Genomic DNA, 26244 nt, shown 5'->3' on the forward strand with positions numbered 1-26244 from the left:
TAAAGGTCACAGCAGCACGGCGTGCCATAACATCACAGGGACAGGCCCCGCCCATTTCCAGCTCTTTAGTCAACAGTTATTTAAAGCTTTCATAAACCAGAAAATCAAAGACACATTTATAACAATGAACGAGCGTCAGCGTGAAGCAGAAGAGGAGGACTCACCTGATCCACAGACGACGAAGATGAAGAGGGCGAGCAGCCACGGCCCCACGCCTTTGTCATCAGTGAGGCTCCTCTGAAACACACACATGTATTGATCAGCCCATCACGCTCATCCTGATCTGTGTTTATTGTTGATCGGGTGGCGCAGCGGTTATCACGTCGCCTCGCTGCAGGAAGGTTTTAGACTCTGATTGTGACTAAAACCCGACCTGAGACCTGTCCAGGTGTACCCCACCTCTCTCCCCGGTGTACCCCACCTCTCTCCCAGGCGTACCCCACCTCTCTCCCAGGCGTACCCCACCTCTCTCCCAGGCGTACCCCACCTTTCTCCCCAGTGTACCCCACCTCTCTCCCAGGCGTACCCCACCTCTCTCCCAGGCGTACCCCACCTTTCTCCCAGGCCTGCTGGGCCCAGCTCCAAGTGCGCTGCCTTCACGGACAGCCCGTTTCTCTGGAATTCTCAGACTTCTGGGTCACATTAGCTCTACACTCGATCACCTGTGATCAATACCTGCGCTTTACTCTCCTGGAGAGACGCTTTTAAATCGGCCCACCTTTAAAACAATCATCTTTGACCTTTGACCTTTCCTGTTTTGAAACCCATCTGTTGCAGCCTGTCTGTAGGGGAGCTAAAGTGCTCCTGAAGTCGGCCTGACTGGACCTGACGACGGATCCTCACGCGATCGATCGGTTTCTGATCCTTTATCGATCAGTTTCGGCTCGCGCTCTTCGCCCTGACGATGACGTTTTACTCACCGTGGTCTTGGCCACGTTTCCTCTCTGCGTGATGTTCTTGCTGTGTTTCTCGTTCGCCATGCGGATCCTCTGTTTGGCCACCATCTCGTCGTCGCTGTTGTTTGTTTGTTTGTTTGTTTGTTTGTCGTCGTTTCGTCCTCGCGCTCGTCGCTCCGCTGTTTCACGCACTGGGACCGACTCTTGTTTGTCGACGTACTCAAAAACCTGATGCCCCGCCCCCTTTCGTGCTGGTCACGCCCACACTCCATGGAAAGCGCCTTACTGCGCAAACATGATTTCCTGCAGGCCCTTTCAAAATTAAAGCCAGCTGTAGTCGCCGTTCAAGAGGACGTGGTTGATGGTGGTGCTGTTAGAGACGCGTCTACCCCCCCTCACCACCTGCCATTTCAGTGTTACTGTTTAAACTGTTGTTTTTATAAAGCTGATTTAAATAAAACCTTTCGACTGAGGTCCTTCAGTTTTCCTATCCTTCTTTCCAGATACCTTTTATTTTGAAAGCAAAAGCGGAATCCCTTTTAGTCAGTTTCCGACATTTTTGATGCAACTTTGACCTCAAATCAGAAAGAAATGATATTTAATGATAATTGTTGAACGTGGCTGATCTTATAAGCTCGCGATTATCAGAGAATCTTTAACTAAATGTTAATAAATGATAAAGTGAGCGTCTTCTTTTCAGTGTTTAACGACGTGTCGCTGACTGTCTGCTGACGTGGCGCTGATAGACCCACCTCTCGGTGTCTGACGCATTTCCGGGGTGCTGTTTTCTTCTTCCGGCACAATAAACATGGCGCCCCCCGTCCCGTTGCTGGCAGGTGGGTACATTTTTGTTTATTTTGATTTATATAAAAATGTCTGTCTTTTTAAAACGCACGGACAACGACACAAAGTCACACATCCGCCACGACCAGCGTAAGCCTCCGCGTTAGGTAGAGCCAGCAGCCCGCCAAACCCAGTGAGGAATCGGATAAAATATTAATTTGTGCGAATATAACAAAGTCACGTGCGCTCGCGATGAAAGTGTTGTATGTTTTTAAATCGGTGGAGTCTTTGGGTTGATTCGGCTCTAATATAACGCCCGTGTGTGTTTCCGTTAATAAGACTGAGCTGGTTGAATTTTACCACGCGGTTTTCTGTTTCACGTCAGTGAGGTTTCGGGTACAAAGAGCTTAACAACAGCAGAGCAGCAGCTACGTCAGGGTCTGTGTTGGAGCCGATGTGCGAGGCGGTGCTGTGCGCTTCAAACGCCGCGTTTGCTGTAAACTCACGCGACACTGTTTTGGTTTAATCGGGATTACGTCATATTAAGGGGTTTTTAAACGGAGCTCTTTCAGGGCCTCTTTTACTCTTCGGTTTATTCCCAACTGTGTTGATATCTGAGACCAAAGGTCGCAGCCCCTTTGGTCAAATTGTAAAGCAGGTGTGTCCAACTCCAGGCCTCGAGGGCCGGTGTTGGCAGGTTTTAGATCTCACCCCGGGTCAGCACACCTGAACCACATGATTGGTTCGTTACCAGCCTCTGGAGAACCTCAACACATGGCAGGGACGTCATTTAGCCATTTTAATCAGCTGACACATCTAAAACCTGCAGGACACGCCCCCGAGGCCCGGAGTTGGACACCCCTGATGTAAAGCATCTGTTTCCAACAGCATCTCACCGCTGAAGGAGTGAGCCGCTTTAATCGGATCTGTTCACAGTAACAGGGCGCAAGAATAATTTAATGTCAGTCTCACAGATTCTCTGTAAACACGAAGACACGTTGACTCATAACAGTATGACTACAATACAGCGAGCATACAGAAATAACTTGTTTACATTAAAGTGACAGTTAAATAAAATAAAAGCTCAGTTTTACATTTGAGATCTTAAAGATAAACGTTGTAGGAATGAACAGTTAGCGAGCATCGATGACGGCGAGGCCTTCCCTCGCAGCGCTGAGTCAGCGCTCAGGAGTCACCGACGCGTCAGTGAGCCGTCCACATACTTTTGGTGTGTTTGTGTTTCAGTGCGAGGATCCGATGGCACGTCTCTGCTCCGAGGCCCCCCCCACTGTGAGCCACATGCAGCTTTCCAGAGGTAACCCCGCCCCCTACGCACCCCGTCACGACACACGGACACAGTTTGTTTGTTTACTGTGTGTGTGTGTGTGTGTGTGTGTGTGCGTGTGTGTGTGGCAGGGACTGCCGGCCCAGCAGATGTGTGACCTTCAGCGGAGACGGGACCCTCTTTGGTTGGTGTAACGGACAAAAGTAGGAGCTTCTCCATCCCTGTGAGTAACAACTGTCTTGCACCCTGTCTGACCTCTGACCTCTAACCCTCTGTCTGCCTGTACATCAGTGTCTCCATCGTGAACCCCTCAGATGGCGCTGTGGTGTCGACCTTTGACCTCCCGAAGACAGCCCTGCTGGAGTTTTCTCCACTCAACAACATCCTGGTTACCTGGCAACTGTACACGAGTAAGAGAAGAAGTTTCACGTCCGTAGATTAGAGATAAAACAAGTTCACATGAGGTCACGAGTCCTTCTACACCCAGACAGGTAGACTGATGTCATGTGACATCAACATTTCTCAGACTCTCCTCTGCACTCTGAGTTCACGCTCAGTCGCAGAGACGGTGACACTAGAACGGTTGTGCAGATACTCCTTTTTGTTCCCCTGTGCAGGCAGGTGTGCAGGCAGGTGTGCAGGCAGGTGTGCAGGCAGGTGTGCAGGCAGGTGTGCAGGCAGGTGTGCCCGTGTCTGCACGGAGCCTCTCTCCTGCAGCATGTTTACTTTTATCCAAAGAAAGTGAGTTCTGTAGGTTTACAGGTGAGGGGGTCTGCACACCTGGTGCAGCTGTTTTTACTTTTTTATGTAAGAAAAATTGACAGGTAAAGACTTTCTGAGGTTAAATGACTGTTTTTGTGAATGGAGTCTGGTGGAAAGAGACATTTCCTGTGTGGGCTAAACCCACACTGACTCTTGCAGGTGTCAGCAGCACGTGGCGTTAGTTTGTGTGGGGGTGTGGCCTGCTGTGTTTCGGTGTGCTCGGTGCTGTTTAAATAAAGTTGACTCTGTGACGCTGCAGAGACTCAGGACAGTCCTCAGGGGGAAGCCAACCTCCAGCTGTGGGAGCTGCGCAGCGGACGACTCATCAAAGCCCTCTATCAGAAGAAGGTGGAGTCGTGGTGAGTCCTGACGCTCCCTGACTGACCGATCGATCGTCTGATTGGTTGTTGCCTGTCAGTGTTGATGTCTGTGGCGGTCTGCAGGTGTCCCAGCTGGTCTGAAGACGAGAAGATCTGCGTGAGGATCGTCAACAACGAGCTGCACTTCTACGAGGACAACGACTTTGGTAAGGACGCGTGCGGCGGTAGCCTCTGTTGCTGTGCAACCAGCAGCTGATGTCTGCGCCATCGTTTCCCCCAGACTCCATCGCCAACAAGCTCCACATGCAGAAGGTGTCCGACTTCGCGCTGTCGCCTGGAGGTCAGCCCAGCAAGGTGAGCGGAGCGTCCGGCAGCACAGTTCATTTACCTGAGCGTGGTCCCACCCGCCGTCTGTCCCCGTCAGGTCGCCGTCTACGTCCCGGGCAGCAAAGGAGCTCCTTCGTTCGTCCGCCTGTATCAGTACCCGGCGTTTGGAGGGCCGACTGCTGCGCTCGCCAACAAGAGCTTCTTCAAGGCTGACCGAGTGACGATGCAGTGGAACAGGAAAGGTAGGCGTCCCGAGTCCCGACGGCTAAACCGTGACCCTGTGGGCGCTGACGCTAACCCGCCTGTCTCTCCCGCAGCCTCGGCCGTGCTGGTGACGGCGAGCACTGAAGTCGATAAAACTGGCGCGTCGTACTATGGAGAGCAGACGCTGCATTACCTCGGCGTTAACGGAGAGACGGCGCTGGTCCAGCTGTGTAAATCCTCCTTTTACTTCCCAGTTTAGCTTCTCGCTGCGGCGCCAGCGTTGGTCACCTGAGGGGTAAAATATGGCGACAGGAAATGTTTGTGTAACGACTTTTCTTTATCGCTTTAAACAGCGAAGAACGGCCCAATCTACGACGTGGCGTGGAGTCCAAGCTCCGCCGAGTTCTGCGTGGTGTATGGCTTCATGCCGGCCAAAGCCACCGTCTTCAACCTCAAATGTGACGCCGTCTACGACTTTGGGACCGGACCGCGAAACTCAGCGTACTACAGGTGAGAATCCGCCTGTGCTCGACGGCGTGTTAGCGCCTCTTTGGTCACGTCTGTTAGTGATGCCGCCGTGACGGTGGCTCAGCCATACGGCGTCTTCAGGAGGAGGTCGTACGTGATGGAGAAGCGTCGTATCACCGCAGCAGGAAACGTTGGCTCCTCCTGACCCAGAGTAGTCAGTAGGATGGGATGCTTCCTGTGAGAGGCTGCACCTGATTGGTCGCTTTTAAGGAGAAATCAGGCTGATGTGAAACCTTAAGCTGCTGTCTGTCTTCCTGTCTGTAGCCCTCAGGGCCACATCCTGATCCTGGCCGGCTTCGGTAACCTGCGAGGTCAGATGGAGGTCTGGGATGTGAAGAACTACAAACAGGTGAGGGGAAAACACCTGCGGGGGAGGGGGGGGGGTCGAAAAGCAACAGGTAAATGCACCTTCAGCGGTGTTTCACTTCCTGTCACAGCGCCATGTGGTTAGCGCTGAAGCACACGCCCAGCGTGAGTTTCATTCTTCACTCTTTTTAAGAGTAAATCAGCAACACGCTGTCGGCCCACACATGAGAGTCATGGGGGCGGAGCCCTGAGGGACACCAGGCCACAGGTCTGACCCGATGGTGGAGCCTCAAACCAAACATGTAAAAGAGATCAAACTGCTCCACCTGTGGTTGTGGGTGGTGTCCAGTGTGATTTGACTGTTACTACGGCTGCTCGATTATGGCGAAAATGATCATCACGATTATTTGACGATATTTAACAATAACAATGTTGAATAATGACAAACAATAATATAAAATACTGCAAATCCTGATAACAGTGCAAATGTTTGCAATATAAGAAATAAATGTAAACATGTTTAGTGAAGTTTGCAGTGTTGCTCTGTGGTGCAGCTGCGACACTGTAGTTTACACACTGTGTCTACTTGATCCACGTCTGACTCATAATGTTTCCACACCACTCAAGTTTTTTACCTCTTTCCAACCAGCAGCATCACTCTCCTCTCCAAATAACTTCTGCTTCCCGAGCTTCCCTCGGGTCCTCTTAATCAGCGGTCCCCAACCCCCGGGCCTCGGACCGGTACTGGTCCGTGAGTCGATGGTACCGGGCCACGAGAGTTGAGGCTCAGGTGTGAAATGTTTAGTTTTCAGGGTTTTTATCGGTTTTCAGCGTTATTTTGTTATCGTTTTTATTGTTTACTCGGTTTTCCTGGGTCTTTTCACGTGTGTTATGAATAAATCTTCTTTTTTTCGGTACCGGTACTAGTTTTATTTTGTTGTATTTATCCGCGACACCTTAAAGGCCGGTCCGTGAAAATATTGTCGGGCATAAACCGTCCGTGGCGCAAAAAAGGTTGGAGACCGCTGCTCTTAATTGTTGTGACGCGTGTTCGAAACGCAGAGAGGTGCGCTCGATTCGCCACACGGAGCAGCGCGAGAGTAAAGCACGAGGGAGGGGCTAATAATCGGCGCAGTCATGTTTAATGATCGTTGAAAGCCCAGATCGTAATCGAGATTTAAATTCGATTAATTGAGCAGCCCTACTGTTACTGAAGCTTTTTTATTGTAACTGTATCATCACAGTTTCATTGTTTCGTGTGTTTCTGTTATCACACGTCAAAGCGATGCTCTTATTTACAGCTCGTATCATCACTGATTCAGTTCAGCTCATTTCTGATCAGACTGTCAGAAATAATATCATTCTGATCATTTAGATGCTGTTTAAAGAGCCCTCGAAACCTCGGAGGCTCAAACAGAAACATGAAGCAGCTTTTCCTGTTCTGCCTTTTTATAGCAAATAACCTTAAAAATGTTCTGCAGTCGATCAGAAACTGAAGCAAACCATGAATCAAATGTGAACGTGACCTGATGCTGAAGCAGAGTCACAGAGGTTTGATTACAGACACAGCTGAGCAGTAAAAGTTTGCATTCATTCAGTTTGAGCAGCAGAGACGAGGCTTTGCTGTCAGAGGCGACAGCGCTGAGCACAGCAGCAGCTGCTGGCTGATGAACAGATTTGATGGTGAACTGGTCTGAGAGAGAGAGAGAGCTGTGCAGGAGCCAGGGTCAGAGTTCATGAGCATGTTGATCAAACGTGAAGTTTGATCTTCTGCTGCTCAGTTTGGGTCCGAGTGACGAAACCTGCAGCTTCAGGATCTGTGAGCGGTCGACTCTCGGCGCCGTCTGTGGACGCTCCACGTTTCCACGTTTCACTTTAATCGTTTCAGCTTCAACCTGAGATTCTGACGTTTCTGATAAAATTTATCTGTAAAAATCATTCAGGATTCAATGAATCAAATCGATTTCCCAAACGCAGCCCTCAGTGAGCTGAAGAATCAGTGATTTCATCAAACGCCGTCTTGTCCGTCGGTTTGTCTTTAAACGCCATCGTCATCGTGTTTGGCTTCACTAGTCTCACCCGTCTCGTCCAAGGTGTCCAAACCTCAGGCGCCGGATGCCACTCATTTCTCCTGGTGTCCCGATGGCGAGCATATCGTCACGGCGACCTGCTCTCCTCGGCTGCGGGTCAGTAACGGTTATAAGATCTGGCACTACGCCGGCGCCGTGCTTCAGCAATGGGACGTGGCGGCCGGCTCGGAGCTGTGGGAGGTGCGCTGGCAGTCGCTCCCCGACGGCAGCTTCCCCGAGCGACCAATCAAGTACCAGGCGGCGCCCAGCCAGCTGGGGTCCACACAGGCCCCGCCCACACAGGCGTACCGGCCTCCTGCACTGAGACACCTGCCCGCCACGCCCAGCTCCAAACTGGTAAGATGACGACGGCTCTCTGGTCTATTTATGCAGGAGTCGTCGTTATGGTAACCTCACCCGTCTCTTCCTGTCAGCACGAGGACGAGCCGCCTCAGGACCTTCGTCCCGGAGCGTCGGGAGAGAAGAGTCTCTCTAAGTCTGCTCTGAAGAACCAGAGGAAGCGAGAAGCGAAGAAGGCGGCGAAGCAGGTGAGACTCGAGAGTGACACGTGTACAGGTGCTGAAATCCAGGCGCCGCTGGAGAAGCAACGGATCACCTGCTCTCTTCCTGCATCAGCTGTTACACAAACACTACACATCCTGTGCCATTTTCAAATTAAAAGCACTCTAAAGTTTGGCTTTTACTGTGAAACACTTGTTTAAAATATCTGATATTCAGCGTCTGATTAAATTCATGTGTCACCATCACAGAGGATGATGATGAAGAAGCTGAGAGGTTTCTTCATCATCAGCTGACGTGTGATCATGTGATCTGCTGACTGATCATTTCAGCCTGGCTTCAGTTTGAAGTTTCAGGTGCAGCATCTTTGTTTCTCTCACCTGGATCTCACGCCCGAGGCAGGTGTAAGGTGCTCGAGGCAGTTGTGTGAACACTGATCTGATTATTTCAACAGGAGACGAAACCAGAACCAGAACCTCCCACTGACCCCGCCGCTGTCACTAACAGCCAATCAGAGGCAAGCATCGGTGACCCAGAGGTGGAAAAGAAGATCAAGAACTTGAAGAAGGTGAAGGGTGGTTTATTTCTGTGAACGTCAGTCAGGTGATCTGGGGGCGGGGTCAGTGGTGTGTGGTGCTCTGATTGGTCAGTCAGTGACGTTTGTGTGTTTCAGAAACTGAAGGCCATCGAGGAGCTGAAGGAGCAGCAGGCGTCGGGGAAGGTCCTGCAGAAGAACCAGGTGATGTTTTTGTTTCTGCCTCATGTCCCACAAACTAATATGGGCTCGTGAGGGGCAAACGCCGGGCGCCGCAGTCATCGGCGGGCCCTGGGTGGTGCCTGGAGGAACTGTGATCACGCTGTAGATGATGACTGGTAAAGGGTGCTGTGAGCACAGCGGCGCTAACGCTGCGCTTAATCTTTCCTCTGCAGGTGGAGAAGATCCAGAAGGAGGAGCAGCTGCTGAAGGAGCTGCAGGAGCTGCAGATCGGACAGTAGGAGGTCCCTGGGAGCTACAGACCACGCCTCCCATCCTGCAGAACACAGAGGGACGTCTGTGAATGAGTTTTTAGTTGAGGGGCGGGGCTTATCTGACAGGTGTGGCATGCCTGCAGAGGGTTAAACCGAGTGGATGTTTGTTCCTTATGTTCACGCCCTGCCTGTGGCGGCGAGCGGCGAGCGCTGTCTCAGCTGGAGGTTGTCCAGTAATAAACTTTGTAACAGATCATGAGACCAGTTCTTCTTCTTGTTGTCGCAGTGAAACCTTTGTTTTTATTTGTCCCCACAGTTGTTGGCTTTTTGTTTCTGGCCGTGGGAGTTGAACCCAGGCCTGCTGCTCTGCGACTACGGTCACCTGCTCTGAGTCGGATCCTTTTAATTGGATTCATTTACACAAACTCGGCTACACCTGCCGAGCTTCGTCACCGCCCTAATACCAACACACAACTGCCTCAGTTCCATTTTTTATTGGTAATAAAAAGAAAATAAAGCATTTCTAATAAATTCAACAAAGAATTTGGTCATTTGTGTAACCCCCGTTCTCTGCAAAGTGAGTCCATTATGTGTGGGAAGTGCCCTCTGGTGTGACCAATCACGGAAGCTCCACCACCTCCGTTCCCTGTGATTGGTCTGTGCGAGGCCGTCCAATCACTTCAAAGGACACGGGGATGCCCTGCCCTCGCAGGTCGGGCAGTTTGGTGATGTCTCACTCGGTGTTCAGAGAACCGGTGTTATGCAAGTAACCAACCTTTCAAACAGATCGACATCTTTAAGAGTCTAAACAAATGTCTGTCCTCCTCCAGAACATCTTATGTACGCAAACACGCGTTGCAACTTATTATCTTGTGGCGTTTTTTATTTTGTCAGCGAATGCGCACCTGCGGACCACTTATGTGCAGCCCTGGTTATTTAGCTCGTCATATTGCAGCCACAGAAATTCTTTTGTCCATGAAACCATAAAGCTGCACTTTCTTTTTGCCTTATAGTCTGATTTGTCTTTTCCGTTTTGTGGTAAGCTTTTCTTTGGCTGTCACTTCTTCACCCTGACCTGTCTTATTTGGCTCAGCAGAACTAAAATATATATCCTGCTGCTTTTACACGCGCACTCACATAACGCTCAGCGATTCTCTGCGCGATCAACCTCTCACATGTTTAAGCTGCGGGAGATTTCACTTGTCATGTTTGATAGTAAGCTAACGATTGATAAGACGATGTCAGAGGAATTTATCATCACTCACCAATCAGTGCTGTCGCTCTCTATACACAGTTCACGCGATTGCAAAGTGAAAGCAAAAAACAAATTCAAACTATTTCAGTATGTCACATATTGACAGCAGCTCGATGCCAATGACATAATTACACAGCTACATTTCAGAAAGGATGCAAAAGCATTGACATATATTTTTCTACGACAGCCCGACGGGCAGAGATGGGTTTTGGTAGCCCGACTGGCCCCTGGACCTCTACGGCTCCGGCGTCCCAGCTGCTGCACGCTGCTGCATCTTCTGCCTGACGTGAGGCAGCACAGCGTCCCTGTAAAACACCTCCAGTTTGGACACCGTCTCCTCCCACAGCTCGGGGTCAAAGGTCACCGGGACCACAGCCGTTTCCTTCAGGGTGAAGACCACGAGCTCGGCCTCCCGCAGCCCCGTCACCGCCAGCTGACACTGGATCTGAGTGTAGTAGCTGTGCGAGGTCTTCAGGCGGTACACTGGACTCTGGAGGAGGAGGAAGAGGAGGAATCAGAGAGGAAGAGGACACGAAATCAGAGAGGTAGAGGCGGAGGAATTGGAGGAGGAAGAAGAGGAGGAGGAATCGGAGGAGGAGGAGGAAGAGGAGGAGGAATCAGAGAGGAAGAGGAGGAATCAGAGAGGAAGAGGAGGAATCGGAGAGGAAGAGGAGGAATCAGAGAGGAAGAGGCGGAGGAAGAGGAGGAGGACACTGAATCAGAGAGGAAGAGGTGGAGGAGGAAGAGGAGGAGGAATCAGAGAAGAGGAGGAAGAGGAGGAATCAGAGAGGAGGAGGAGGAGGAATCAGAGAAGAGGAAGAGGAATCAGAGAAGAGGAGGAATCAGAGAGGAGGAGGAAGAGGAGGAGGACACTGAATCAGAGAGGAAGAGGCGGAGGAGGAAGAGGAGGAGGAATCAGAGAAGAGGAGGAAGAGGAGGAGGAATCAGAGAGGAGGAAGAAGAGGAGGAGGAATCAGAGAAGAGGAGGAAGAAGAGGAGGAGGAATCAGAGAAGAGGAGGAAGAAGAGGAGGACACTGAATCAGAGAGGAAGAGGAGGAGGACACTGAATCAGAGAGGAAGAGGCGGAGGAGGAAGAGGAGGAGGAATCAGAGAGGAGGAGGAGGAATCAGAGAGGAGGAGGAAGAAGAGTAGGAATCAGAGGAGGAGGAGGAGGAATCAGAGAAGAGGAAGAGGAATCAGAGAAGAGGAGGAAGAGGAGGAATCAGAGAGGAGGAGGAAGAGGAGGAATCAGAGAGGAGGAGGAAGAGGAGGAATCAGAGAGGAGGAGGAAGAGGAGGAGGACACTGAATCAGAGAGGAAGAGGCGGAGGAGGAATCAGAGAAGAGGAGGAAGAGGAGGAATCAGAGAGGAGGAGGAAGAGGAGGAGGAATCAGAGAGGAGGAAGAAAAGGAGGAGGAATCAGAGAAGAGGAAGAGGAATCAGAGAAGAGGAGGAAGAGGAGGAATCAGAGAAGAGGAGGAAGAGGAGGAATCAGAGAGGAGGAGGAAGAAGAGGAGGAATCAGAGAGGAGGAGGAGGAGGAATCAGAAGAGGAAGAGGAATCAGAGAAGAGGAGGAATCAGAGAGGAGGAGGAAGAGGAGGAGGACACTGAATCAGAGAGGAAGAGGCGGAGGAGGAAGAGGAGGAGGAATCAGAGAAGAGGAGGAAGAGGAGGAATCAGAGAGGAGGAGGAAGAGGAGGAGGAATCAGAGAGGAGGAAGAAGAGGAGGAGGAATCAGAGAAGAGGAATCAGAGAAGAGGAAGAGGAATCAGAGAAGAGGAGGAAGAGGAGGAATCAGAGAGGAGGAGGAAGAAGAGGAGGAGGAATCAGAGAAGAGGAAGAGGAATCAGAGAAGAGGAGGAAGAGGAGGAATCAGAGAGGAGGAGGAAGAAGAGGAGGAGGAATCAGAGAGGAGGAAGAAGAGGAGGAGGAATCAGAGAGGAGGAAGAGGAATCAGAGAAGAGGAGGAAGAGGAGGAATCAGAGAGGAGGAGGAAGAAGAGGAGGAGGAATCAAGGAGGAGGAGGAGGAAGAGGAATCAGAGAAGAGGAGGAAGAGGAGGAATCAGAGAGGAGGAGGAAGAAGAGGAGGAGGAATCAGAGAGGAGGAGGAGGAAGAAGAATCAGAGAAGAGGAGGAAGAGGAGGAATCAGAGAGGAGGAGGAAGAAGAGGAGGAGGAATCAAGGAGGAGGAGGAGGAAGAGGAGGAATCAGAGAGGAAGAATCAGAGAGGAAGAGGAGCAGACTGATGTGTGGTTGCTACCCCGCCCTGCTCCCGTGTGGCCTCCTCATGCAGCTGCAGACAGAAGGCGGGGTCCTCCCTGCAGGCGTCCTCCACCCGCCTGTGTCTGTGCTTGTAGGGACACTTCACCTCCAGGCAGAGCAGCCATTGGCCGCTTCGTCTGTCCGTCACGATGCCGTCGGGACTGGCAGCCAACCAGGGCCTCCGGGGGTCGACGAACAAGCCGCAGTCCTGAACGCAGACCTGCCGGCCCAACGCCGAGGACTTCAGCCTCTGTGGGGTGATGTAATCAGTGACATCATCAGTAGTGAAGGACCGCCTCCTCGTGTTGCGGTTTTCTCACATATTTTGTGCGTTTTCTGATATTTTTCACTGATTCTGGTTTTCTTATTATTTTATTCTCTCTTTCACGTCACTGATTTAAAACTATTTTCTCTGTTCTTTGTTGACCATTACCATAATAATTACTCATTTATTTGTATTTTATCTCAGGCGTCGTCGTTGACACTGAGCTTCTTTGACTTGTTAAACTCAGAGCTCTCATACATCCTGCTGGCCGTGTTTGTGAGGATGGCTGAGTGTTACAAAGATGCTGAAACACACCTGGTACCTGCGGATGACCTCAGCCTCCATGTGGACCCCCCAGCTCATGGCTCTGGTCTGGACTCTGCGCCCCTCACCTGTCGACACAGTCAGGTAACCAGTTACTGGCTGAGCTCCTGCACGTGTTACAATAACAACTCACAGCAGCAGACGTCCTGGTGAAGCTGCTAAAAGATTTATATGGAGTCAGGGTACCAGGTGGTAGAAGGTGTGGCCTACCTGTGACAGCAGCCAGGTAGGAGGTGGGCGGAGTTTTACTCTTGCCGTTAACAAAGCCGGAGCGAGCGATGCTGTGTGCCACCGAGGCCGTGATCCGGTTCTTCCTCCAAGCGAACCAGTCTGGGTTGTTTCTCTGTCCGCGGGTCAAGACTTCCACCTCCTCCACCACACACCGGTCCAGATGGACACCCACATCCAGGGGCACCTGCTCGGGTCTGGGAGGGGCTGCTGGGGAAGGTTTCTGGGGAGGATCTGGATCAGCAGCAACCGCCTCCTTCACAGGTTTCTGTGCCCGTTTCTGCCCTCCTTCAGGAGGAGGTCTCGCAGCCGAGGCAGCTTTTTGGGCGCCGCTGTTTCCTGGATCTGCCCGGGAGTCAGTCCCAGTCTGAAGGGGGCGCGCAGCACCGGGTCTGGTTTTACTGGAGGTTCTGGTTCCAGTGATGCCCTCTGGAGTCTGGATGGAGGGGTGGTATCTGACCTGAGGGAGGACTGGTTTCTGAGCCGTGCCAGTGGAAGTCTGCTTGGTGTTGTGGTTCCGCATTGTTGTTGGGTCTTGATCCGAAAGGGGGCCAGAGGAGAAACTGCAGGAGAGTCTGAATCCAGGAAGCAATAAACATGATCAGATGAAATAAAATCACGAATCGAAATAATCACCATCAAACGGGTAATAACAGATTTTTAACTTGACCGACTCGACCGAGGCTTTTATTTTGAAGAGTCATATGTTTCGCCACACATCCGGTTCAAACAGCCGAAACAAACCACGTGATCGCTCGACCACGTCCCCAAGCACGTACACTCCTGCCACCAGACTCCGTTCAGATTTGTGTAGAAACACGGCGCCCGGTGTTCCGGTGGACGCGGGCTCACCGGGAGGCGTTTGAGACTCACGGGGAGGAGCCGCTCTCGTTTTCGGCCCTGACCTCACGAAGGCAGCGGTCATCGTTTTTCAGGGAGATTCTTCCAAATAATCAGGCCAACTTTAACGTTTCCTCGTCTGTCTTTTAAGAAACAACTAAAAGCTCTTATTTTTTTAGCTTTTATGCGCCGTTATGTTGTTGTAAAGCACTCTGTGATCCAATTTTACTTACTTTTATAATGTGTTCTTAGGGTCCTCTCTTATGGGAAATAGCTTTTCTCTTGAAACAGAAAAACAGGGAAACGCAGAAACGGAAGGCCCTAAAGTGAATGAATTTTGAATAGAGTCTGGTTGAAGCCGCTCCGGCTCCTCTGAGAGCGCACGGCGAGGTTAGTTTTCCAGACCTCGGCCTGTCTGTTCTACGCTCATTCAGCTGTAAACAGAGGGCTGGCTCCTTATCTACCTGGCAGGTGAGTGAAAGTGTCAGAATGTACCTTACCTGTCTCTGCTGTCGGTCTGAGAGCAGAAACGAAACCGAGTCTATTTAAAGCTTCGCTGACTCATTATCCCGTGACACCCGGACACGTCCCGGCATGTTTCAGCTCAGCCCGCTCCCAATAATCTGGTTGATCATCGATGAATCGTATCAATACCAACCGGAAGACTCGGGTTTGGAGTTTGTTACATCCACACGCTGAACACTCATCATCATCATCACTATCGCTGTGTATGAAGGACGAGCTGCTGTCAGCCCACCTGTGTGCAGGTCGCAGTCTCACCTGGAGGCGTGGCTTCGAATCCACTTCTGACGAAACGCTTTGCTCTTGTTTGTTTACAATAGTGAAAAACAGTGATGCATAAAAATACCAGCTATGCATTTTAATATGCTGATTCAATTCAACTTTATTTATACAGGGTCGACCCCACAACAATAGATACAGAGAAAAACCCAACAATCATTTGACCCCCTATGAGCAGCACTTTGGCGACAGTGGGAAGGAAAAACTCCCTTTTAACAGGAAGAAAGTGCTCTGATAGGGTGATATGGTACTACAAGGTCATTAAGATAAGATCCTGATTATTTAAGACATTGTATGTGAGGAGCAGGATTTTGAATTCTGGATTTAACAGTCGTCCAGCCTGGAAGTAATGATACTGGTTCTGTCTCCAGTCTGGTCAGAGCCCGCTAACTGTCTATGGTTCTGTGTGGTTGGCTGAACCGCTGCTCGCCTCACTGAAGAGAATTTGACAGGAAGTGGCGAGCTCCTGCTCTTTGTTTGCGTCTTTGTTCTGTTAACCTCAGTTTGTGATGTGTCCTCCTGCAGCGGCTCATGCGGGTCTCTCGGGTCTCTGCTGGCCTCTTCCTCACTGATCTGGACTCGGCTCTGAACACCAGCGTGTTGACCAGCAGAAATGTCACTCTCATCGTCAACGCCAGTGGGCTCGAGGACATTTCCTACCCGCAACTGGATGGTCTGCAGGTGCTCCACGTCCCCGTCCAGGACCAGCCTCACGCCCCCCTCAGAGAGTACTTCGACCTGGTAACTGAACGGATCAACCAGAACCAAACGGGGGCGACTCTGGTCCACTGCACCGCCGGCAGAAGCCGGTCCTCTGCGCTGGTCATGGCCTACCTCATGAGGTAGCCACAGTGCTTTATCTCACTGTGACAGTCAGGTTCTGGTCTCTGATGTGGTTCTGGTCTCTGACGTGGTTCTGGTGTGTGATGTGGTTCTGGTCTCTGACGTGGTTCTGGTCTCTGACGTGGTTCTGGTGTGTGATGTGGTTCTGGTCTCTGTGCTTCAGGTCTCAGGGTCTCAGCCTCCGTCGAGCTCACGAACTTGTTCTGGAGCAGCGACCATTTATTCGACCCAACGCTGGTTTCTGGAGGCAGCTGATAGACTTGGAGAGGAGCCTGTTTGGTAGGAACACGGTGAGGATGGCGAGCACACCAGGCGGCGTCCTTCCTGAAGCTCTGGAGGACTCGGACGCTGCAGCGGTGCACTGCCTGAATGTCTGATGCTGGCTGGCTCTGCGGCGTTTTCGGTGTGAAGCGCTCTGAGGAACTGCTTCCACGTGCTCTTCCTGTTGTTAGGAGGAGCTTATAATCCTGCGCATATTTCTCCTGTTCTGAGTGCTGCTCTGTGATTGGTTGTGGTTTAAATGCTGCTGAAATCATCTGTTTTCTGCAGTGTGTGTGTGTGTTATGGTGCCAGACGGTTATTTACTTGTAATTTTATTGTACAAATGAAAAAGTCACATGACTGAGCAACTGGTTCAATCAAACCTTTATTTAAAAAAACCCCAAAACAAAAACATCATCAGCAACAGTTCAGACGCGGCACACAACCCTGCAATCAAGCTGAACTGAGCATGTGCAAGAAACACGTGAAAACAACGGGTAAGAAAAAGTTTTATCAGGACAGCAGATTGACCACATTAGTCCGGGGGCGGGGCTGTAGGGGGCGGGGCTGTGTGTGTGTGGGGGGGCTGAGGTCTCAGTACTGGAAGCTTCTCTTGGTCTGGATGTCATCGAGGATCTGCTGCAGCTCCTCGTCCTCGAAGCGACCCTCCAAGCTGAAAACACAGAAAACTTTATTGACACAGCAACCGAACAACCACACAGACAGGTGTCGTCATGGAAACACAGCATCGTCACAGATCACTGCCTCCTGCTGCCGGTTCTGCTCTGAAGTATCTGCAGAACTGAACCAGCTCTGGACAGGAAACTGAATCTCTGCAGCTGTGTACCTGACTCCGTGGTATAATTCTCAAACACGTACCCTAAAGCAGATGACTCGTAATCTGGAGAGGAAATGGCGTGTCACAAATTTAGAGGATCATCATTTAGCCTGGAGAAATAGTTTGTTGCTTTATAAGAAAGCCCTCCACAAAGCCAGAACAGCTTACTACTCATCACTGATTGAAGAAAATAACAACAACCCCAGGTTTCTCTTCAGCACTGTAGCCAGGCTGACAAAAAGTCAGAGCTCTTTTGAGCCAACCATCCCTTTAACGTTAACTAGTGATGACTTCATGAACTTCTTCACAAATAAAATTTTTATCATTAGAGAAAAAATGACCAATAATCATCCCACAGATGTAATATTATCTACAGCTACTCTTAGTTCCATTGATGTTAAGTTAGACTCTTTTTTTCCAATTGATCTTTCTGAGTTAACTTCAATAATTACTTCCTCCAAACCATCAACGTGTCTTTTAGACCCCATTCCTACAAAACTGCTCAAAGAAGTCCTGCCATTGATTAATTCTTCAATCTCTAATAATCGGCTATGTACCACAGGCCTTCAAGCTGGCTGCAGTCTGTCTTGTGTCAGTGAAGTAAAAGACGGATTTAATGCGACAGGATTCAAACAGCAGTCGCTTTCTGAAACACCAGATACAGTGGCTTTCAAAAGTGTTCGGCCCCCTTGAACTTTCCCACATTTTGTCACATTACAGCCACAAACATGAATCAATGTTATTGGAATTCCACTTTTCAGTTATTTGTAACAAATGTTTGGAATCATGTCTGATTTTCGTTCCACTTCTCACGTGTTCACCACTTTGTGTTGGTCTTTCACGTGGAAGTCCAATAAAACTGATTCATGTTTGTGACAAAATGTGAGCAAGTTCAAGGGGGCCGAACACTTTTGCATCCACTGTAGGTATCGGATTCAGTACCACATTCAAAAGTGATCGGATTTGAAAATATAGGATCTGTGTTGTTCACACTGTCATTACCATGATCGGGGTCGCAAAGGATGAAAAAAGTCGGATTTGATGCGCTTTCGCCTGCAGTGTGAACGTAGCTTAGTTATGCTGCAATAGATGTAGGCTGCCGGGGATTCCCATGATGCATTGAGTTTTTCCTTTCCAGTCACCTTTCTCACTCTCTATGTGTTAACAGACCTCTCTGCATTGAATCATATCTGTTATTAATCTCTGTCTCTCTTCCACAGCATGTCTTTATCCTGTCTTCCTTCTCTCACCCCAACCAATCACAGCAGATGGCCCCGCCCCTCCCTGAGCCTGGTTCTGCCGGAGGTTTCTTCCTGTTAAAAGGGAGTTTTTCCTTCCCACTGTCGCCAAAGTGCTTGCTCACTGGGGGTCAAATGATTGTTTGTATTATTCTAGGGTCGACCTGACAATATAAAGTGTCTTCAGGTGACTGCTGCTGTGATTTGGTGCTGTATAAATAAAACTGAACTGAATTGAACCTGCCTATGTGTTTAACTCAGCTACTTATGAACTGTGGGGCAGCTCCTGTACCTCAACACTGCAGCTGTCACAGAGGCTTTTATTGTGAAGTTCCTGCTGTGACGTGGATCGGACTTACCTGGGGATCAGGGCTTTGGCCTCCTCTGCGGCTTCTGGACACAGGTTGGCCAAACTGGCGAGCTCGAACTTGTGGAGCTTCTTCTGCAGCAGGAGGCTGAAGGCAGAAAGATGACAGGGGTCAGAACCGGATCGCCTCGGACCTGGGCAGGAGCCGGGGCGGGGGCGTACCTGCGCACGGCCGTGATGGTCTCGCGGTTCTTGAAGCGGCTGAAACGGGCTGTGTAGTTGAGGGTCTTCATGAAGACCTCGGACAGCTCCTGCTCGTCCTCGGCGCTCTCGTTCTGCTGCTTCCTGTGCTCCAGCAACATGTGGACCTCCGAGTTCAGCAGCGTCTCCGCGTTCTCGAACTCTGAGGAGGAGGTCAACACCTGTCAATCACTCAGCACGCATGCTCAGAGAGGCTTTGAACCTTCAGCCGAACCCACAGACAGCAGCTCGGTCTGTGTACCCGCGTGCACCCACGCGTTCGAGAGTGCGTGCGCGCGCTGCAGGTACTCACCTTTAGGAAAGAGCAGCTGAGAAGCGTCCTCTTCAAAATCACCAACATGCGGAGGAGCCGCGCCGCCTCCAGCCGCCATGTCGAGGAGCAGTCCCGGCTACCGGCCGGGGAGTGTGAAGCCGCCCGGAGGGTGAGACACAGCTGCCCGGTCAAGCCTGGCAGCCCGGCAACAAAGCGCAGGTCGGGGGGGAAATCCCGGAGAGAACGGTCGGGGGGTAGAAAGCAGCGCCACCACTCCGGACCGCAAGAAAACAGCGAGAACTACTTCCGGGGCGCCCACAGTCACTTCCGCTCTTTGTGACATACATTAAAGAACATTATGAAAAACAGAAGGAGGGTGCAGTTTGTGCCAAAGAGATGACAATATAAAAAATAATTACATAAAATTAGAGAATCAGGTCGACAGTTCATTTTCCTGTCTGGCAGGGATTCTTTCAAAGTAACAGTCTCTGCTAGCAGCGCCCTCCTGCGGACGGGAGCGGCAGCTTCGCACTGAGTGTCAGAGAATAGGTTTAAGCATTTTTAAAAAGATTATTTTGTTACATGAGTGCCGGAAGCCGCTAAACGCCGACCAAAAGAAACAGAACAGAATCTGTCTCAGCGGTCGTTAAAGGGGACTGCGTTGGCCGGGAATCGAACCCGGGTCAACTGCTTGGAAGGCAGCTATGCTAACCACTATACCACCAACGCCTGAAGGCAATGGAGCTGTACCACAATAAAACACACGCAGCATCAGTATGACTCAATACGGCGTAACGTAACGGCTGTGACCTCACAGCAGGGAGGTCCTGGGAATCACAGAAACTCAGGAGAGGCTTCTCCAGCACACCGGCCACAAAGTCAGCAACCTAGTGTAGCTGTGCAGTACAGAGAAACCAAACAGCCACTTCATAATATCAGCTATCAATTTTATTTCTATAGCACAAAGTGCTTCACGAGTAGTTCATGAACAAGAGAAAATAGAAAAATAACACATGATATAAGGCAAAGGCAACATATTTAACATAAAAACAAACACAAAACAAGCCTGATGGTGCTCAAACTGAACTTTGAGTTTCATCAAGCCAGTTTGAAACACTGTATAGACTCTGAAGTACGAATATCAAGTGACAAGTGATTCCCAGTGTTGGGAAGGGTAAATGTATTCCACTACAGAATACATGCCCCAAAATGTATTTTTTAATGTATTTGTAACTGAATACTTTGGATTACTTAATCTATTATCATGCTTTTTACAACTACTTGAATGTACTATTGCTGTGATTTATTACTGTTACTGAAGGTTACTCTCCACACCAACACCAACTAGATGTTTAAATCTTAATATAAATGAGTAACAGGTGGACATTAGGTAAGGCTGCACTTTTTGCAGCGATCTCGTGTAGAAAACTATTTCTGTATCAGTAATATGTTTTCTTTCTGTCTGTTAATAATCATGTGGAACTGCACATGATTATTTGCAGCTAGCAGGTTGTTAATGCTATCCATCAAGTCTTAAAAACAGCATGTTAATACGTGGAGATCCTGAAAGCTGCTCCAAAAATGATCAGATTTTATTTGAAATATTTGTTCACTTCTCCTCCAAACACCAGCAGCTGTCTGTTGTTTTGATTGTTTACTAAAATAATAATAAAAGTGTTCTAACAGCTCACTGATTTTATGTGTACTGTGTTTATTAAAAGAGATGAAGCTTGTGTTTCTGTCATGTAGTGATTATGCTTAACTGTATGATGCTTATTAGACATTATGAAACAGGTGATACATGAAAGTGAATTTTGCCAAAGTGCTTAAGATGCTTTTTTTAAATAATTTTTTATTTATTTATTTTTTATTTTTTTCCTGTCCCATTTGGATCTGTAGCCATCAGAATTGTTGTCTAAAGGCCAAGAAAGATGCCATGTTGGTCCATTTGACTGACCTTTATTATAATTATGTATTTATTTGATTTGATTTTTGGTTGTTACAGATGGGACAGACATGACTGGGGGATAGGACAGGGAGAAGGAAAGAATGAAAGAGAGGGAGAGAAAGAAAACCAGAGGAGATGAGACGGTGAGAAAGGGGGAAGAAAAAAAAAGAAACAAAACACCTGGATCACCTGTGTCTCTGTATATAAGATGTAAGGGCGGTGGCCACAATTCAGAGATGGTCCTGGCGTGTCACTGGGATGCTCTCTCCACATTGCAATGTGTTCATTAAACCCACTTCAAATCAAGCTCACTGGGTGTGTTGCAGGTTATTGTTAGATTTTCCTCAACAAAGTCCAAAGATGTGAGATGACAGATGTGTCCGAGCAGGCCAGCTTGGTGAGGTTATTAGTTGACGCAGTAGACTTTGCTAATGGCAGGCAGAGAGCAACACCGTATAACAGCAGTGAGAGCAGCAGTTGTACTGGATGTCATATGTGTGTTATACTGCAGAGGGCAGCAGATGGAGAGATATCTATCATAGGACATGATGGCCAAGGTGAAAAATTCAATGCTGTCATAAGAGTACAAACAGAAAACCTGGAGCAAGCACAGAGGAGCAGAAACAGTGTGAACATAAGAGCATCTGAAGCAGGAGGAACGGAAACAATTCAATTTAATTTTATTAATACAGCGCCAAATCACAACAACAGTCGCCTCAAGGCGCTTTATACTGTAAGGTCGACCCTACAATAATACATGCAGAGAGAAACCCAACAATCATATGACCCCCTATGAGCAGCACTTTGGCGACAGTGGGAAGGAAAAACTCCCTTTTAACAGGAAGAAACCTCCAGCAGAACCAGGCTCAGGGAGGGGCGGGGCCATCTGCTGTGATTGGTTGGGGTGAGAGAAGGAAGACAGGATAAAGACATGCTGTGGAAGAGAGACAGAGGTTAATAACAGATATGATTCAGCGCAGAGAGGTCTGTTAATACATAGTGAGTGAGAAAGGTGACTGGAAAGGAAAAACTCAATGCATCATGGGAATCCCCGGCAGCCTACATCTATTGCAGCATAACTAAGGGAGGATTCAGGGTCACCTGAAACACCTGAAACAACCCTGTACTACCATCAGTGTTGGGAAGGTTACTTTTAAAATGTATTCCACTACAGATGTAATCCCTTTATTTCAAAAAAGTAACTGTATTCTGAATACCACCATTTTAAATGGTAACTGTAACGGAATACAGTTACTCATATTTTCTATTTTAATACGTAACTTCGGTACATGTATTCTGTTACTCCCCAACACTGAAAATAAATAAAAGAACATTGAAGTTCTTGAGATGTTCAGTGCAATAACACACAAGCTAATCCAAAAGTTAACAGCTCACATCATGACTTATGACCTCAAAGTCTGCCTGGATCTAAATGAGGGAACCATGCGGACCTCATCAGTACAGGGCCTGCTGCAGCACACAAACTAATTTATATATATATACACACACACACACATATATATAGATATAAAAATATAAATTTGTTTTATTCTTATTTATTTTTTAATTACCTCTTCATCTGCTTTCAGCTGCACAAACTCAAGTCTCACATATCAGTGACAAACCACAGTTGTGCTGTTGGAGCATCCACAGCCTCTGTGTGAGTGCACTGCAACATCATGACATGAAGAACACTGGACACTTGAACCCGCTTTCAGTCTAACTTTAACTTTTTATCACCAATAGACAAGTTGGCAAAATGTAACACTCAGAACATGGAGTCAACAAATAATACTAAAATGTTTAATTATTACTACATTACCTTTGACTAAAACTCTTGTTTGCGAGCAGCTTATTGATCTTGATAAAGACGTGCTGCTTACTTGTGTAAAAACAGTGAAATATAAAAAGTGTTTACTAATTTGTACCAACGTGAGAGAGAAATGGATCTGAAACCACTGAAACCAGAGTGTTTGCAGACACACAGATAATGAAGACATGCTGCTCGGAAATGCTAGATACAGATAAAAATGGAGTGTGTGTGTGTGTGTGTGTGTGTGTGTGTGTGTGTGTGTGTGTGTGTGTGTATGTGTGTGTGTGTGTGTCTAACTGCCTCAGTAATTATGGACCTTATAGTCCTTACAAACACTGTTTCACTAACTTCAGTAAACATTTTACATACATATGTCACACCGTGAACGCAGCGGTGCACGAGCCACTGCAGTGGAGCTCACGTACAGCTTTGTGCTTCAGACTGTTATCACACACAAACAATCAATGCAGGAGAAATAGCGCGTGCACGTGGTAGATGCCGTCATTTACACAGTGCTTCATGCAGGTGTGATAACGAGACTGTTTGACTGCTGCAGGAGAAGATTGTTGATTTATGTATCTGTGCATTTTCAGATTTTTGTGTTCCAGCTGTTGTATGTTTGTTTTTTCTTACAGGTGCAGCAGTTGGTGATTGTGCATTTCTATTTGGACTCTATTCTTTTATTACATCTTGCACTACGACCCCCATGCACCAATGCCGTGCACCGGGTGTGGTAGGCCTTTGTGTTGCTCAGTGAACGGAGTTGATTCAGCACAGTCCTCCAAGCTATGTGCAGTAAACGTACTATCGTCAAGTAAAAAGATTTTTAAAAATGACGCTTAAAAAAATTCATAGTTTTTCATTAAAACATTTTAAATAATTAAAATAAAATATTTAAAAAAAAACAAAATTTAAACTCTACCACCACCAAAAATCGAAAAATAAAAATAATAATAAATGATGATAACATGTATTTATTATGTTGTTCTTTGTTTGATTTCTCTTCTGTTTTTTTTCTCCATACAGGTGATCCAGGTGTTTGTTTTTTTTTTTTTTTTTGCCTGTCCCGTTTGGCTCTTTTGCCATCAGAATTATTGTCTAAAGGCGAAGAAAGATGCCCAACGGATTTTCTTTACCAAATTGACCATCCCAGCTTTGCTGTAATGGTCCATTTGATTCACCTTTTATTCTTTATTTTATTTTCACTTGCTGAATACGGGACAGACTTGACTGGGGGAAAGAAAAGGGAGAAAGAAAGAGGGAAAGAAAAACAGTTGAGAAGAGGGACGGGGGAGAAGGGCAAAAAACAAAAACCAACAGAATAAGCAGAAGAAAAAAAAAGAAAAAAAATACATATATCGATCACCTGGATCACCTGTTGAGAAAGAAAAAAGAAAACAAGCAGAAGAAAACGAGAGTAATACAATAAACAACATCACAATGATATATGGGAATATGACAGTAAATACTAAATATTAAACATTATTGTGCAGCAGTAAGATCGACAGCACAGTGTGCTTTGAGGTAAGAGCCAAAAAGGGTGTAGTTTGTGTGTGTGAGCACCCGTGTGTGCACCTGTGAGCATGGACGCGCTTGTTTTCTTAAAAGGTTCCCTCATGTAATGATCTGCTAGAGGGTGTGGGGGGCCACTGCCCCGTCCTCCAGGGCATGAAGCAGGTATGGAGGAGATCAAATCTCATCATCTCTTCTGCCCTCTGTTTTTCTTTCTCTCCCTCTCTTTCTTTCCTTCTTTCCTTCTCCCTGTCCTATCCCCCAGTCATGTCTGTCCCGTCTGTAACAACCGATAATAAAATAAAATAAATACACAATTATAATAAAGGTCAATCAAATGGACCAACATGGCATCTTTCTTGGCCTTCAAACAACAATTCTGATGGCTAAAGATCCAAATGGGACAGGCAAAAAAATAAATGAATAAATAAATGATGATAACCATGTGCAGCTTCTCTCGTCTTCCATTTTTCCATGATATGTTTCACTCTACATCAGACACGTGTTAAAGTGTGTTGGCTGCATATTAAGTTCAAAATGCTGATGAGCTCTGATCCAGTTGACTGATATACTCTGCTCTACATCCTGCACTGAAATATGAGGATTGTGTGTTTATTCAAATTTAAAATCATCATGGAGTCATTGACAGAAGAGCATCAACGTTCAGCCTGTTAAATTAGATTTAGATATTTTTATTTCAGAAATGATTCCTAACAAAAATGGAGAATATAAAAACACAATCAAAGCAGTAACGTCCATATTATGAAGTGTTTGCTGTATCAGACAATCATGTTTATTCACAACAATGAAAACAATATAGTGCAGATGAACATGGTGCTGTAATGAATCTGCTCTTAAACACAATAACAAAATACATTTTCCAAGAGAGACGATAATGATTCACATCAGAGTGAAGAACGAATACATTTACAACTGGTTTCTAACATTTATTATAGATCGAACTGATCACTGATAGAAACAGAAGAATATTCAAAATGATACTCTGAGAGATACATGAATGAGATATGGATAAACATCAAATCACATAAAACAAAAAAGCACATAATCATTATAACTGAAATAAAATATGAGCAGAAATAAACAAGAATTAAGTCGAAAGATAGAAAAAGGCAAAATGTTTAAAATATATAATCATATAAGAGACTGAACCGTCCAGTCAGGTCACAGATTCATATCTACAATAATATTTTTGTTTGTTTTTGTTTTGATTTCTTCACTTCTATGTATTATTATTATTATTATTATTATTATTATTATTATTATTATTATTATTATGAGCATATTAAGTGTGTGTCTGAGCTGAAAGCTGCTCTCCTCTCCTGGTTTTCTGTCTCACACAGACCACAACAACACAAAGCATCACCTGCAGACTGCTGAGCAGTATCCACCTGACTCTGTAGAAGGTCGAGTAAACCCCAAAGGGCTCTCTGTAGATCAAAACAAATGTTTCTGCTGACAAACACTCTAACTTTAAATTATAACCTGCACACACATACTCTCCTGCATCTTCCAGTGAGACATTAGAGATTATCAGGCTGTCATAGAAACAAGTGATTCTATTGTCACTGCATAACTCTTCATAGTTCACAATTTTAACTTCTGTTTGGATCAACTTAATGAACATAAAGCCCGAAGTACTATTTTTCAAATCCTCAGAGCATCTCATAGTGACTTCATCTCCCTCTGAGAAAACCTTTACTGCAGGTGGACCAAATTTAGGGCACACCACAAGCCAGTACAAATGACTTACTGTTTCACCTACACAGCTGTAGGTACCTGAATCATTTAACATTAGTGATGGAAGTACCAGCGAGAAGTTTCGACCAATTTCTTGAGCAGTTTTGTAGAAACCTGCATTCTTCTTCCAAACTGGGGGCTGGTCATGAATGGGGTCCATGAAGGGACACTCCAGCACAGCTGTGTCTCCCTCTGAAGCATAACGTTCCTTTATGTGTTTGATCAAACTTACAGAGTAAGTGCTCACACACTGCTGTTGGTTCATC

At 47.4% G+C, this 26244-nt stretch overlaps 5 protein-coding genes, 1 long non-coding RNA gene and 1 other non-coding gene across 8 annotated transcripts in view; 2 read left to right on the forward strand and 5 right to left on the reverse strand.

Annotated features, from left to right (window-relative positions):
- The window catches only part of LOC146502839 (stress-associated endoplasmic reticulum protein 1), a 1982-nt gene extending 867 nt beyond the window's left edge, over positions 1–1115 (reverse strand). Inside the window, exons 1-2 of the mRNA XM_085131609.1 lie at positions 921–1115; positions 165–237 (exon numbers count right to left, since the gene is read on the reverse strand). Of these exons, the coding sequence (XP_084987735.1) occupies positions 165–237; positions 921–1004 (157 nt within the window). The 5' untranslated portion in view covers positions 1005–1115. The remainder of the gene's footprint in view (positions 1–164; positions 238–920) is intronic.
- Positions 1–26244, reverse strand: part of LOC146502837 (uncharacterized) — a 144737-nt gene that overhangs the window by 42652 nt on the left and 75841 nt on the right. The gene's annotated exons all lie outside the window — the stretch shown is intronic.
- Positions 1602–9227, forward strand: eif2a (eukaryotic translation initiation factor 2A). Its single transcript, XM_085131599.1, has 16 exons — positions 1602–1732; positions 2925–2994; positions 3096–3167; positions 3256–3374; positions 3986–4085; positions 4170–4252; positions 4327–4400; positions 4471–4615; positions 4691–4807; positions 4931–5087; positions 5370–5454; positions 7505–7837; positions 7915–8028; positions 8454–8567; positions 8673–8738; positions 8930–9227. Exons 1-16 carry the CDS (start codon positions 1705–1707, stop codon positions 8993–8995), a joined length of 1743 nt encoding a protein of 580 aa, XP_084987725.1. The 5' UTR covers positions 1602–1704; the 3' UTR covers positions 8996–9227.
- On the reverse strand, positions 9447–13828 carry LOC146502841 (uncharacterized). Its single transcript, XM_085131603.1, has 4 exons — positions 13288–13828; positions 13069–13145; positions 12487–12738; positions 9447–10713 (listed from the first exon to the last, which is right to left on the reverse strand). The coding sequence occupies exons 1-4, from the start codon at positions 13826–13828 to the stop codon at positions 10459–10461; spliced, it is 1125 nt and encodes a 374-aa protein (XP_084987729.1). The 3' UTR covers positions 9447–10458.
- Positions 14083–16464, forward strand: LOC146502842 (dual specificity protein phosphatase 14). Of its 2 annotated transcripts, XM_085131606.1 has the most exons (3): positions 14083–14616; positions 15472–15788; positions 15953–16464. In XM_085131606.1, exons 2-3 carry the CDS (start codon positions 15478–15480, stop codon positions 16164–16166), a joined length of 525 nt encoding a protein of 174 aa, XP_084987732.1. In that variant the 5' UTR covers positions 14083–14616; positions 15472–15477; the 3' UTR covers positions 16167–16464. The 2 variants fall into 2 exon arrangements, with proteins under 2 accessions (XP_084987732.1, XP_084987731.1); XM_085131605.1 differs by lacking the exon at positions 14083–14616 and having other exon boundaries at positions 15119–15788.
- polr2d (RNA polymerase II subunit D) lies at positions 16419–19281 on the reverse strand. Its single transcript, XM_085131607.1, has 4 exons — positions 18987–19281; positions 18656–18836; positions 18486–18581; positions 16419–16723 (listed from the first exon to the last, which is right to left on the reverse strand). Exons 1-4 carry the CDS (start codon positions 19063–19065, stop codon positions 16645–16647), a joined length of 435 nt encoding a protein of 144 aa, XP_084987733.1. The 5' UTR covers positions 19066–19281; the 3' UTR covers positions 16419–16644.
- Positions 19605–19676, reverse strand: trnag-ucc (transfer RNA glycine (anticodon UCC)). Its single transcript has one exon. It is a non-coding gene; the product is annotated as a tRNA-Gly (tRNA).

This window comes from Neolamprologus multifasciatus, chromosome 14 (assembly GCF_963576455.1).
Source record: "Neolamprologus multifasciatus chromosome 14, fNeoMul1.2, whole genome shotgun sequence".
In the NCBI taxonomy this organism is placed as follows: domain Eukaryota; kingdom Metazoa; phylum Chordata; class Actinopteri; order Cichliformes; family Cichlidae; genus Neolamprologus; species Neolamprologus multifasciatus.

Coding starts and splice junctions, on each gene's coding strand:
- eif2a (XM_085131599.1), top strand. CDS start 1,705: ATGGCGCCCCCCGTCCCGTTGCTGGCAG. Junction 3,168..3,255: donor GGTTGGTGTAACGGACAAAA/GTAGGAGCTTCT, acceptor CCTGTACATCAG/TGTCTCCATCGTGAACCCCT. Junction 8,029..8,453: donor CGAAGAAGGCGGCGAAGCAG/GTGAGACTCGAG, acceptor TTATTTCAACAG/GAGACGAAACCAGAACCAGA.
- LOC146502841 (XM_085131603.1), bottom strand. CDS start 13,828: ATGCGGAACCACAACACCAAGCAGACTTCCACTGGCACGGCTCAGAAA. Junction 13,146..13,287: donor CTACCTGGCTGCTGTCACAG/GTAGGCCACACC, acceptor CTGTGTCGACAG/GTGAGGGGCGCAGAGTCCAG. Junction 10,714..12,486: donor CCACACGGGAGCAGGGCGGG/GTAGCAACCACA, acceptor CTCCTCCTCCAG/AGTCCAGTGTACCGCCTGAA.
- LOC146502842 (XM_085131606.1), top strand. CDS start 15,478: ATGCGGGTCTCTCGGGTCTCTGCTGGCCTCTTCCTCACTGATCTGGAC. Junction 15,789..15,952: donor GTCATGGCCTACCTCATGAG/GTAGCCACAGTG, acceptor TCTGTGCTTCAG/GTCTCAGGGTCTCAGCCTCC.
- polr2d (XM_085131607.1), bottom strand. CDS start 19,065: ATGGCGGCTGGAGGCGGCGCGGCTCCTCCGCATGTTGGTGATTTTGAA. Junction 18,582..18,655: donor ACCATCACGGCCGTGCGCAG/GTACGCCCCCGC, acceptor TTCTGCCTTCAG/CCTCCTGCTGCAGAAGAAGC. Junction 16,724..18,485: donor GCCAAAGCCCTGATCCCCAG/GTAAGTCCGATC, acceptor CTGTGTTTTCAG/CTTGGAGGGTCGCTTCGAGG.